Consider the following 14,256-nt stretch of genomic DNA (forward strand, 5'->3'; position numbering starts at 1 on the left):
AAATGTGACCAGTTTTATAAAACAGAGTGCCATGCAAGAGTTCTTACAAATGAAGATTCCATTACAAAACGACTGGGAGAACACAATCATGCAGGAGACATTGTTTGTGTTGAAGCTGCCAAAGTGATTATCTTAACTAAAACAAGCAATCACAACTCAAGAATCAACACATTGCATCGCAACCCAGGCATTCGTTGGGTTACCCAAGCAGTTGTGGGAGGCGTACGTTGGAGTATCGCAACTTCCCAAGCATTTGTGGGTCAGCTACCACCACCTCAGTACGTAAAAGGAATATACGAAATGCTAGAAATACCGCAGCACAAATTCCTGGATATCTAGGATATTTACTCCAGTTAAGCATTCCTCCGCAATACAGGATAACACATTCAATTCGGCCATTTCTTTTGTTCGACAGTGATGATGGATCAGACACGGATTATTTTATTTTCGACTCCGAGAAATCTTCAGGTACTATCTAGTCCAAGCAAATGGTATGCAGATGGGACTTTCAAAACAGTACCGCCTTTATTTAAACAACTGTACATTAATACATGGTATCATGAATGGTGACGTTTTTCCTCTAATGAGTAACAAAACTGAAGATAGTTACAATAAGCTTTTGTCAAAACTGAAAGTTTTAGAGCCAACCTTATCACCAAGCACAATTATGACTGATTTTGAAGGTGCAGCGATTAATGCTTTTAGAGCAGTTTTTCCTAATTCAGATAAAAAAGGTTGCTTTTTTCACTTTTTACTGTGTTGATTTTGGTCCATTCAATCAAATGGTCTGCAACATTTGTAAAAATGCGTGTGATTGCAGCCATTGCAATTGTTCCTGTCTCCGATGTGGTTAGCAATTTTGAATATTTAATTGACAATGATGATTAATTGATTTAAAAATAGGACGCATCAAACAACTTAATAATCATCGACGCTAAAAGAATAAATAAAAAATACAAAGACATTTAAAACCCTCATCAGTACTAAAAGTTGCTTGGTGAGTGTTGGAAAGTTTTAAACGTTCTGAAACTAAATATGCTGTTGAACTTGGTTATATATGTTTTACATCGTTTTAAAGTTGATTTTCCAACACTAAACATAAAACACAAGTGAAAATCATCAATCTATGGAAAATCAAGATGATGAAATTACTTAAGTAGGAAAACTCAACAAACAGGCCAATGCAAATAGTTAAATACTTTGATCCCCATCAACAACTATAACAGTGATACAGGGATCGTTTTACAGAAAAACAAGTGCGGTGAAAGAACCGTTACGATGAAATCACTGACCTTGTGTTATTACGATGTATTACGATGCAGTGAAAATGTATGAGATGTAATTACTATGCGATGAAATTACCACGATGAAATTACAGTGAATCTTACTTCTGAACAGTTTAATTAAAGTTGACACATGAAACATATTTTCATACAGTACTTTATCTGCCGCCGTGTCATGTGACCCTGTGCATGTGTCCGCATGACACTCAGAGAGTTGGGGCGGGTCTGGTTGGGGAGGGGGTAACACACCATGTTAATGCGTCAGCAAACTCGGTGAAGAAAGCTCCTATATAACACCTAGATCATGGGTAGAATGCACTTTACGTACAGAGCCTTAACCAAAAAATCTCCTGGTCCAATCATGCTCGTTTCCTTCCACGAGAAAAAAAGGCATAAAAAAAAAAAAAAAAAAAAAACGATCATAAACAAATAAAGTTACATATGTGATTCCAAGCAGTGGCAAGCACCTCACAGCATTGACGAAGCCAGATAGTACTTAGTTGCCAATGCGGTTGAAAGTTCTGCATATTTGAGATGTCACTAATAATAAACGAAACATACGGGTTTTCTTAAAGGGTAATGTAATTAGTTTTTAATTTATCGCCGTTCATGTTCGAATTAGAGCTTAGTACTTAATCATCATATACCTTACTCATAATAAGTCGTTGGCAACTCCACCTCTCTCTCTCGCCATCCCCTGTGCAGAATGTGAATAAGGAAAAACGAAAAAAAATTAATTTACTCGAATGAGAACATTTTTATTGGTAAACGAACACGCACAAATAAAGAAAAGACCATTACTGACATTACTGGTTAGGTACTAGAAACCCAGAGCTCACGATAACCTCACAGATAGCGATTGTAGTCGTATCAACGGGGAGGTTTATCAGTAGTGGTTGTGGTGGGGGGGCGGGGGTCTGGGTTACGGGGACGTCGGGCAGTGCCAGTGTGTGTTCCCGGAGCCAAACGGCTCTTTCGGATTCATCGGAGGCACTCGCGTAAATGTGCGGCCTGCAGCTTCAATGAAGGCGTCGTAGACTGGAGCATCTTTAGTCTTGGTAGATCTACGTGCTCGGCGAACTTCTGTGGGAATTAAAAGTAAGTAGCACCTTGTCAGTGACGTGACGTTTGAATGAGATGGAATGGAGGGTTTCGGACAGCGAAATTTCAATTGCTTCGCAATGATTAACTCGTAGACCTAGGACAACAGAAAGTGCACAGAATATAAGTAAAGATGACCAGAGCAAACCAGTGTTAGCGTTATCAGTGGGACAACAGTTGTCGCCAGGATAGTAGGTAGTACTGTTGGAGTGAGACGTGACGCCAAACTGTATCTTGGTTTGTCTTAACCTTAAATTCTAGCATCTGCATTCGTCCATGTTTTCATGGGGGGGGGGGGGGGGGTGCCTGGCGAGCCATTGCACAACTTGGCAGTGCTACGGAGCAGAGACCTGGATAGTAAATGTCCTTCGGGAGGGATATCTACTACCCTTCGAGTCTGAGATTCCACCCACCAATAAGTGAATCTTCCTATTGTTAAAGGACCGATGGTTTGTATTACGTATCGGAACAAATCACAATTTGTCGAAAATTGTATTTTTCCTAACTAAACAAACCTGAGGTCCTTTACACACAGTCCCACCTCGTGCCACCCCTCACTCTGTTTTTCCTTGGCCTAAAGCAAAGTGACTCTTCAGTCGCGCGGACCACCGACTGTCGGACAAGCAGTTAAAAGCTTATGACCGGTTCCAGCTGCTGCTGAGTTACATTCCTATTGTTAAAGGACCTCAGGTTTGTATAGTTAGGAAAAATACAATTTTCGACAAATTGTGATTTTTAATTATGCAACTCATCGGCAACTAGAATTTTGGAAATTCACGGTACCACTAGTTTGTAAGAGAGGAACCAGCTCAGCGAAGAGCTTCATATTTTTGCCAGTTGGTGATAGCACAAAGTTGTTAGCAGCAGTAGTTTTTGGAAATTTTTTACTTCTCATTTGGTTGTACTTTGCAGCAATTGGTGAAGTATTCCTATTTATGGTAGCTAGTTTTGACAAAATTAGGCATTGTGAGGTTTCTTGACTGACCGAATTTCCTGATTTTGACCATTTTTTTTTTACTGATTTGGACTGCTAGGCTTTGTTGACTCGCTTTGACTTGTCAGCATGACCAATTCTAGTTCACAGAGTGTTGGTTAATGCAGCGAATGCTGCGATATTAGATTAACGAAATCCTGTTATGACCTGCATACTCTATGCACGGACTGTGGAGGTCAGATTTGACCCCAGAATTGACTTGTAATGAATGTGTAATTTGGGATAGCAAGATGTTTCGGGAGAGGAAGCAGAAGCAGAGGCTTCTACTGAAGGGGAAGCAGCAAGCAATGGACGATTACCAGAAGAGTGAGGAAGACGAGGGGTTATAAGTTATACGACAGGAGTGGTGGGGGCGTGTTACCCTCGGCGACGGATTTAGGAGTCTTCCTATGATACCTTCGCCTCCGAGCAAACTTCCTCCACTGCACCATGGACCAATCACAACGCAACGATCTTCTAGATTACACTCATGTCCTCGGCAAGATGAACATGAAGGGAAGCACGGATTTTGCCGCACTTCTTATCCTGTATCCCCAGGCACTGCCTACTGGGGCCAGGATTCTTCAGTGATTATAATTCTTGGGTTTGCGTTATATATCCACAAACACAAAGAACACAACATACACATATATGAAGCAAAAAAGCAACAAGAAAAAAATCCCACCAGGATTGAAAGGAAGTCAGCTGAAACAGTCTGGCAGAGAGCAGTGATGAACACGTCTATCCAAATTGACGGCCGAAAGAAAATTGGAATGTTTATTATTCGGCAAGGAGATACTCCCAATGACCGGACCAGTAGTTAACTATCGAACTGCCTTGTTTTAAGATTTCATCGCCTGTGTCCAGGCTCTGCCTTAATTGATTCCAATTGTAAAGGACCTCAGTTTTGTTTAGTTAGGAAAAATAGTTTACTTTTAAAAACTGAGATTTTTATATATACTTAGCAAGTAATTACAGAACGGGAGCCTATCCGCCTTGCCTCACATGGACATAAGAACACAAAGAAATTGATGCTTTTCATTCCTTGTATTGTACCTCCTCCATTCATACATATTCTTTTTCTTCCATCTTCCTATCCACCCTCTCCTAACGGTTGTTTTATGAGTGCTGCAAGATCTTCTTCCTGTTACACCTTCAAACCTTTCTACTCTCGAATTTTCCTTTTAGCGCTGAATGACCTCATAGGTCCCTGCGCTTGGCCATTGGCCTAGATTTATAATCCATTTTATTTCATTCTATGAGCTTACAAGAATATATGAAAATTAGATGGAGGAAGGGAGAGCCAAAAGAGCTGTTCATCTACACAAAAGAGGATGCTTCGCAATGTGTAGAAATTACAGCAAAGTGATACTATGGAAGCATAGTATGAAAATATTGGGAGAGGTACTGAAGGAAAGGCTGAGAAAAATTAAATTGTTCATTGTACATTGGCTTTATACCAGGAATCAGAAACAAGAGCAGTCTCTTTAATGAGGTATCTACTACAAGAAAAATACCATGCAAAGAGAAGAGATTTTAACTCGTATGTAATTGTGTATCCCAAAATGAATTTGGCAGGGTACTGGGGAAAATAATTTAAGTAAAAAATGGGCAGAAGTTTTTTTGGCGCAGCCAAGTTTTCTGTACAGAGTAGTGCTGTATGAAGCTCTCAGCCACAGCCCATGAAACTTTCAGCCATGTCCCTTTGGTGGCCTGTGTTTTTGGTACCTATAGTGGTGCCAGATGTATGATCTTGGCTAACTTTAACCTTGAATAAAAAAAAGTACTGAGGCTAGAGGGCTGTACAATTTAGTACGTTTGTTCATTGGAAGGTGGATGATCAGCATACCAATTTGCAGCCCTCTAGCCTCAATAGTTTTTAAGATCTGAGGTTTAAATGCTTTCTCTCTCGCTCTTTCTGTATTTCTCTGGGTTTTTGTAAGAGAGTGTTTTAAGTATATATATAATTTCCTCTGTATAACGAGTTGATGATATTTCATACATTTTATCATTTCATTGTAGGTTCTGTCACTTACATTTAATTTTTTGTCCATTAATTATGATTTTCATTTATAGATTCCTTTTAAGGGTATTTGAATATGTATGTCAATAATTTTAGCGCACTGTTTAGCAAAGTTTTGATTGGTGGGTAAAAAAACAAAAGCTTGCATATATAGTAAGTTTTAGGTACACTACATTCAGGTATTAAGGGTGCAAGTTTTTTATCCAGATCTTTCTTAATAACCTTAAGTACTAGATGGGCAGGGAAAGAAATTGTTATGGAAGCAGTTGTTATGGAAGTACTGTTTAAGGAAGAGAATTTCAGAATGAAAAGAGCCAATTAGAGTTAGGTATAGAGCCCGATGTACTAAGGTATGAACAGACTTAGAGTTAATTTTAAATTTTGAAATTAATAAAACAAGAACTATAAAAATTGGAGCAGATTCCGGTGAATGTACTTTTCCTAAAAATGGTCGTGTTAAAATTATCATTGTCCTTAGTAACTAAAACATCAGGGAAAGCCAACTTACCGTCTTGTTCTTTTTCAATAGTAAAATTAATATTATTATGGAAGTTGTTGGCTAGGTTTAAGAATCTGTCAGCATCATATTCATTTTTCAATAGAACGAATATGTCTTCTATATACCTGGTGTAAAATAAGGGACAGAAGGACAAGGGGCACGCCTCCATCACTTTGCTCCTCCCAGGGAGCACATGAAAATGTTGGCAAAGGTGGGGCCGAGGGGAGAACCCCCATCGCCATCCCATCGATCTGTTTAAAAAAAGCTGGTTACTAAAAACAAAGGCCCCATGTCCAGCATGGCTAATTCTAAAAAGTGTTTTTAAAAAGATTCCTAATTAAAACTACAATATATAAAGTCAGGTGTAGGGAACAATTTGGTTAAAATAAGATCAATGGTCTCCCTCACAGGAACATTTGTAAAGAGGGATTCTACATCTAAACTGACCATATACTAATGTGAATCTTGTGAGACGATCTTAGTTTTAAAATCTTCGGATTTTCATAGGGTATATTCATTCCGGGTCAACGGCTCCAATAAATGGTACTAATGGTAGCCTCCCATAATACGTTTGCCAAATTAAAAACTAACTGGGCTCCCTTTTTCAAGGAGGAGGATTACGAGCTACTTAAGAATATGTCAAAACGTGAACACATCATAGTTGTTAGCGCCTCAGCGGCGTGGTTGGTATGGCATTAGCGTCTCACCTCGGTGGTCGCGGGTTCGATTCTCGGCCATTCCATTGAGGAGTGAGAGATGTGTATTTCTGGTGATAGAAGTTCACTCTCGACGTGGTTCGAAAGTCACATAAAGCCGTTGGTCCCGTTGCTGAATAACCACTGGTTCCATGCAACGTAAAAGCACCGTACAAACAAACAAACAAACATCATAGTTGTTAGACCTGATAAGGGAAGTGGGGTAGTTATTTTAGATAAAACTGACCATTTAAATAAAATGAACACGATACTCGATGATCCCACCAAATTCACTAAAATTGGACAACCCAACTATCAAGAAATTTACCGGATAGAAGACAGGATCAATAGATTTTTAAGGTCTCAAAACTGAAGGAATAATTAATGAGAAAATTTATGATGATCTTTTTCCCAGCGGATCCTTTTTGGTATCCTGTATGGCCTGCCTAATATCCGCAAACAAGGGGTTCCCCTCCGCCCTATCCTAGCCTCCTACAATACCATGCTTGCTAAGTTTCTGGTACATTTATTGGAGCCGTTGACCCGGAATGAATATACCCTAAGAAACTCCGAAGATTTTAAAACTAAGATCCTCTCACAAGATTCAGATTTGTATATGGTCAGTTTAGATCGCAAAACAACTTAATTTTAGCGTCCAAATCCGAAATATTGCGTGCAATATGATGCTATCGAGTTTCAATCTCACAGCAACTAAATTCACCGCCTTAAGCACCTGCACTCTAGACCAAAACCAACACTGATTCTCTGATTGGTGCCACTTGTAACTTCATGACGCATATCAAGGCCACCAAAGTTGTCTAGTCGGGGACGTGGGGCGGAAAGCTTGAATGTGGCTCTCGCGAAGTAATAAAGGGTTTAAGGTTCTTTTCAGCATTCTTTCGACCCGTAGCTGCAACCTCTTTCATTCCTTTTACTGTATATCCGGTCATATTCGCTTGCTAACCACCTTATCCCAATAATGGTTTCACAGCGATACTGTGAGGTTTTCCTCCTGTTACACCTTTCAGACATTTCTGCTGTCAATTTCTCTTTCATCGCTGAATGACCTCTTAGGTCCTTCCAGTTCTTGGCCTTTGGTCGAAATTTTCTAAATTAAAAACATTTTCAATTACTCTGTGTGACTGCAGTGTTCAATTTTTTCTTCTACCTTGATCAGTTTGGACAGCTTGTTCATAGTCTGCCATTTTCTCGTTAAGCTCAGTCTTCTCGAGTTTAAATTGATATTTGTCCAGTTTTGTTATCATTCGCAGATGATCATCTGCCTCGTTCTCGTTAGAATACAAAAATAAAGAAAAGTGGCAAAATAATTAACTAAATGCCGAAATATGTATGGCGAGCACCAGTCTGTTACCTACGTATTAGGTAACTGTTATGGCGTTCCTTAGTTTACCGATTGGATTTTCTTTGACTCAGTCCCCAGATACACTCCTAAAACTGTCAGCTTCCTACACGAAAAGAGCCCTAGACCTAGGTTATTCATCCTTCCTCCACGGAATGCGCTCTAGGCTTAGCTTTTATCTACCTATAGAACTTTCACGAATCGAATTATTAGTTCAGATCCTGCTCTATAATATTATCTCAACATAGACAAATATCTGCCGACTCTTTGGTGTCTTTCACCTTCTCTGAGACCCCGAATAAACTCGTTCGAATTAACTGGATGACCATACACACACACACACACACACACACACACACACACATATATATATATATATATATATATCTATATATATATATATATATATATATATATATATGATATATATATATATATATATATGTATTTACTTGCAGGAGAGGGTTCCAGGCGTGACCTTTTATGAGCCTTTTTTTTTTTTATCCAGTGGCATATCTCTTAGTGGATTTTTTTTCGGCAAACATTTCTTTCAAAAAATGATCCGGAAACAATAAATAGGACTGGAATTCCAATTAATTTATAAATTTTACGAAGTTGTTTTGCTCTAATTGTTTTAATTATGAAAGGTATTATATTGATCTAATATTTTTCTTGTCATTTCTTTACAGGAGACCAGAGGAATAGAATGCCCTAAAAGATGATTTATAGCAATCAAGGATTTCTAAGGGTGAGTCTCTCTCTCTCTCAATCGGAGATTCGAATTCGTGTCTCCATAGTAACCCAAAGGGAAAATTAAACTGTCAATACGTTTAGCCAACCACGTCCTTGCTTAATGCGTAGGTTTTCTGAAATGGTATCCAATTTCTTTATTGAATAATTACTGTAGGCATCTAGAAAAGTAAGATTTTTGAATACATATACATACATATGTGTACATATGTATATGTATGTATGTATATATAATATATAATATATATATAATATATATATATATATATATATATATATATATATATACGTATATATATACAGTAGTACCTGGAGATACGAAATTAATCCGTTCTGAGGCGCCTTTCGTATCATGAGGTTTTCGTATCTTGGACCACATTTTACATGTAAAATGGCTAATCTGTTCCAAGCCCTCCAAAAACACCCCAGTAAATTTCATAATAAAGCTAAATTGACCTATAAACAATGAAATACTACAACAATTTGGACCATTCAATACCTAAATTAATAGAAAAAAAATGCAAAATATAACCTGTAATAAAGTGTATATTAGTGTACATGGTAACAAGAAATATACTGTACGTAAAATGTGGAAGCTTACCTTTCGAGTGAGGCTACGTACATACGTAACTATCCAAGGAAGATTGCTTCTGCCTACTTTTCACAATGTTCCTGTGTGAGCCTTTTCGGAGGATGTCTTCTACAAATGATTGCTCTTTATGAAAAGCGGCTTTAATTTCTGCCGTTTTGTTTTCTTTTGTACATAAGTACATACATACACTTTAAAAAATATACGCACACAATGTTCCTGTGTGAGCATTTTCGGGGGTGTCTTCTACAAATGATTGCACTTTATGAAAAGCGGCTTTAATCTCTGCTGTTTTTTTTTCTTTTTAACTTTTTTATCTTTTTTTTTATTTACTTTATGTAGGTTTTTTTTTTTTTTTTTTTTTTTTTTTTTTTACAGAATTTTAACTTTCTGTTTTTTATCACTTGGTTCTTTTTTTGCACCTCATGACTGTTGGCCCTGGTGTCCATCAAAACCTGTTCAACCAAATGCTCTCTCTGCAATTGATTGGGGTACTGAATGTTCAGCTGCTGACCTTCAACATAAAACTGAAGTGCCTTGATTATACGTACTGGTATGCATGTTGTAAATGATTGGTCTACACCCTCTGTTCAGCAGTGAGTGGATATTCTACCAACCTTGCAAAGTTTCCAGTTATCCCATGAGAGAGAACTTGATCACTTATCCCATGTGAGAGATCTCAGTCACGTTTTTTTTTATATAATGGACACATTGACGATCCCGAAAACGAATACCTCGTGCATGCTATAACAATGCTGGTACCGAGTGGCCGAAGCACGCCACCACGTGTACATAGTAGATGCATGATGGGAGGGACGCTGGCCAATAGGAGAGAAGGATTTCATGGCTGCGACTAGCATCAGGAACCAATGGGAGAACAGGAGGATGGTGGCGAGTCTAATAGTACTAAGATAGCGGCGCGCGGCGCGATTTTCAAAATTCTTATCCGGGTGAATCTCGGACTTTCAGAAACCTTTCGTATCTTGAAAACTTTTCGTATGTAGAGCCGTTAAATTTTTCGTATTGGCTTTTGCATCTCAAGTTTTTCGTAAGTTGAGCCTTTCGTATCTCGAGGTACTACTGTATATATATATATGTATATATATATATATATATATAGATATATATATATCTATATATATATATATATATATATATATATATATATATATATATATATATATATATATATATATATATATATATATATTTATATATATATATATATATAAAACTGTGCTTAGTTTAGGGAAGCAACAAAGTAAGCTGCCATATTGCATAATATTCTAAACACCCTCTGATCATTTCCCTTCTTCAGGATATGCTATACGTGGCCCTCCAACCTCCTACAGCAAGTGCTAAGAAAGTGCCATGGCTACACGACGAAGACATCGTTGCTCCTCATCCCACGAATCCGACTAGGAATGACATAGACAGTAGGTAACGATGTTGCTTCGAGTTTTGAAATGATTTCTGTCAGTAAAAGCAAAATCATCGTCCTTTGATAGCCTATATTCGTGCTTCAGAATCCAGGCAATGGAATCTTTGCAAGCTGCTTGCCTATCTGCAACCGGTTTCATTCCACTTGCTGTACCCCCTTTCATATTATCTTTCTTCCATCTGATTTTCCACCTGCTCTAAGAATTAATTCATTGTGCAACTGCGATGTTTTCCTGCTGCTACACCTTTCAAACCTTCTTGCTGACAATCTCCCTTCCAGCGCTGAATGACCTCATGGGTCCCACTTCTTGGCCTTAATTCAGTAATCTTCTTCTTCCCAGCTTTAACCCATTTTTATATGGGGTCGCCGTTATGAATAAGTCGTCTCCATCGATTTTTGTCCTGTGGATCGTTCTCGCCAATACCTTTCTATAACAAACTCCCCTTACATAATCACGCCATCTCTTTCTTGGTCTTCCCTTCTTCCTTCTATGTCTTCCAACATGATGTTCTTCTCTCCGTAACAAGTGATCATACCATCGAAGCCTTCCTTCCTGTATTTTCTCTGATATTTCAACTAAATTCAATAATCGATTTCTATTTTTCTTGTTTCACTTACCTTGAGAAGCGTAGGGTTTATGTCTCCATTGCTCCCAGACCTAAGGTATCTTCTTCTGCCCTTCCAGATGACCGTCAAGGAGCCACAGTGAATGGTTTGGTTTTCTGTGCTTCCCCTCTACGTTTCCTGCTTCCTTATTGAATGAGTTAGGTTTCTGTTGTCTCCTCCTCTACACTTTCTGCTTCCTTACTGAATGGGTTAAGTTTCTGTGTCTCCTCCTGCACGCTTTCTGCTTCCTTTTTGAATGAGTAAGGTTTCCTCCTACGATTTATGCTTCCTTATGTTTTCTTGGACACCAATAAGTACTCTATTTCAGAGCCAAAAAAGAAAAAAAAATTTGATTTAATAAAAATCTACATATTGCGCCAGCTCCACACGATAGGGCGAATTTTCCTTTATTCTTCCAAAATGAGGTTTGATAACGAGAATGTAATTGTTTCACGAAGGTCTTTGCATACAAAACAGGATCAGATGCTGAAGAATTCTATAAATTCTTGGTAGTCACTAACAACGTCCTTCATAATAAACCGACCGTGTGTTTTTAAGCATCCAGTGTGCTTCTAACCGTTTTAAATTATTCATATAAAGTGGCTCTCTTTCAAGGTCACTTTTGCTTTTCGTAAATGCTATGAACTGCTTATCATAATTTCTTTTTATGCTGTTTTAAACTGTATTCTTATCAAAAGTTGCATTCATTGAGATAACGTTAGTGTGTGTCATCCCACCAATTCAATGTACTTACTCATTTCAGCAACATCCTCACACCAAGACGTCAACAAAAACAGAATAGTCCCGGAAGCAACGTCGCCCTTCGACTTCATCAACCAGTCGAAGAGTTTCTTTAATCCTACGAACCACAACAACTTGTCTCATCATCACCACCCAACAGTCCGGCCACAGCAACCGCCCGTGATATTCAGGGACCCGCTGGTAGGGTGCTACACCTCCGCTCGTTTCGAAATCCGCTACGAAACCGTCGACGGCAGAGCGATCGGTCTAGATGACGGTAACAAGCAACTCATCCTGGGCAGTCTCCCCTCGGCGTCGAGGAAGAGCTTCGATCTCCTCCTCGCCCCCTCGCTTGCTTCACCTTTCGACGTGGATGATAATATATCGGATCCAGGTGAGTTCCAAACAAGGTTCTCCTCGTGAGGTTATAAGGATGAGGTTCATATCGTATCAATCTTTCAGCATGAGAAGGTTCTGTTTTCCTATGATTTGACTCCAACTTTGCAATTCGTGGTCTATTTCTTAGACCTAGGTCTAAACTGTTCGAAGTTATTTACAATTTCAGCATTTATCGCTATGGAATAATCAGTTTTAAATGTTTTTTATGATAAAAATCTATTGCAAATATTAGTTTGAAGTACATTCCATTGTATTTTGTCGTAAAAACGAAAATAAAATGATTGAAACTGATTTGTGGAACGTGATTTCCAGACCAAAGTAGCAACGAAGAAGAAGTCGTTAAACCCGAGCCACCCAAGAAGAGGGGACCTGGGAGACCGAGGAAACCAGGTAAGGACAGACTTGAAATAATTAATTAAATAACTTAATATTAATTAATTAATTAACTAATTAATTAATAATAATAATAATAATAATAATAATAATAATAATAATAATAATAATAATAATAATAATAATAATAATAATAATGTCAAGATTTACAATACGTATCTCTAAATACTGAGGTGATTTTAACAGCTTCGGAGAATCAGGAACTGTGTACTCCGCGTGTAAAAGTGTAGAAAACTTGTATGGGCAGTAAAAAATAACTCTTAGGCTGTGTTACAGTACTTGTAAAAGTCTACTTCCTCTCAATATTTCCTAATGAACACCTTTCTTTTTATTATAATGATAATAATAATGGAAAAACAATTCTACAGTTATGTATATTTTCACATATCTAAAGATAAGTCTGTACAGAAAGCTTTCGGGAAATGTTCGATTTTCCTTTTCAGTTTCAATTACATATCCATAACTGTGGATTTGTTTCTCCATCTCAAGATTCATGCTACTGTGGGTATTTAATAATAACAATAATAATAATAATTTTGTTGGTAGCCCAGAGCCTCTCGAAGAGAGGGCTAAATTTCGCATTGTGATTTATTTTCTTTATTATTGTTCCTGTTATTTCCGCACAGAAAACGAGCTCAAGAAGAAGAGAAAGAAGACTGGTCGCTTGTGGGAATTCATCAGGAATTTGTTGCTGGACCCGGAGACCTGTCCGTCTCTGGTGGAATGGGACGACCCAGAGCAAGGCGTATTCAGATTTGTCGAGGCTAAGAAAGTGGCCCAGAGATGGGGTCAGCGCAATCAGAACCGGAACATGAACTACGAAAAATTGAGCAGAGCGATGCGGTGAGTGAAGCGAAAAGAAATTGGGGTTTCAGACTTGGTAAATAACCTGGACAAAATACTTTCACAGTCTGCAGCATACAAAACTATGATGCGATTTGACCCGATTTCATATTATGCAAATGTTTTTTTAATCAGAAAGTAAATTAATCGTTTGTTAGGCTCGGTTTGGTAGATGTACAGTACTATTCCACTGCGGCCTAGACTATGGCAGTTGCGGTTTTCTATGCAGTTTTACCTCCTGAACAAGAATTTTAAGTAATATTTATTTGGACGACTGTAATTAACCCCCGGGGGCCAGTACTAAACACGGAGAAATACATTGGACGCCCCAATCCCTAGTGGATGTGGTATCCGCGGTTATGTTCCTTGCAGTCCGTGCGGAACTATTCTGTATAAATACCAAAGCAATTCATGATCATTCGTGAAAATGGTGACGGATGTATTATCACACTCCTTTCTCTTTTAAATTTCAGGTACTATTACAAACAGCGCGTTTTCGAGCCAGTCATAGGAAGACGTCTTGTGTACAAGTTCGGCAAGAACGCCAAGGGCTGGCAGCC

General features: G+C 38.3%; 1 protein-coding gene across 1 annotated transcript in view; it reads left to right on the forward strand.

Annotated features, from left to right (window-relative positions):
- Positions 1–2,221: 2,221 nt before the first annotated feature.
- The window catches only part of LOC135214692 (ETS-related transcription factor Elf-3-like), a 17,894-nt gene continuing 5,859 nt past the window's right edge, over positions 2,222–14,256 (forward strand). The window contains exons 1-7 of the mRNA XM_064249024.1: positions 2,222–2,381; positions 8,624–8,682; positions 10,592–10,709; positions 12,084–12,455; positions 12,773–12,850; positions 13,480–13,696; positions 14,170–14,253. Of these exons, the coding sequence (XP_064105094.1) occupies positions 8,653–8,682; positions 10,592–10,709; positions 12,084–12,455; positions 12,773–12,850; positions 13,480–13,696; positions 14,170–14,253 (899 nt within the window). The 5' untranslated portion in view covers positions 2,222–2,381; positions 8,624–8,652. The remainder of the gene's footprint in view (positions 2,382–8,623; positions 8,683–10,591; positions 10,710–12,083; positions 12,456–12,772; positions 12,851–13,479; positions 13,697–14,169; positions 14,254–14,256) is intronic.

The sequence above is a fragment of the Macrobrachium nipponense genome, chromosome 46 (genome assembly GCF_015104395.2).
Source record: "Macrobrachium nipponense isolate FS-2020 chromosome 46, ASM1510439v2, whole genome shotgun sequence".
NCBI classification, from domain to species: Eukaryota; Metazoa; Arthropoda; class Malacostraca; order Decapoda; family Palaemonidae; genus Macrobrachium; species Macrobrachium nipponense.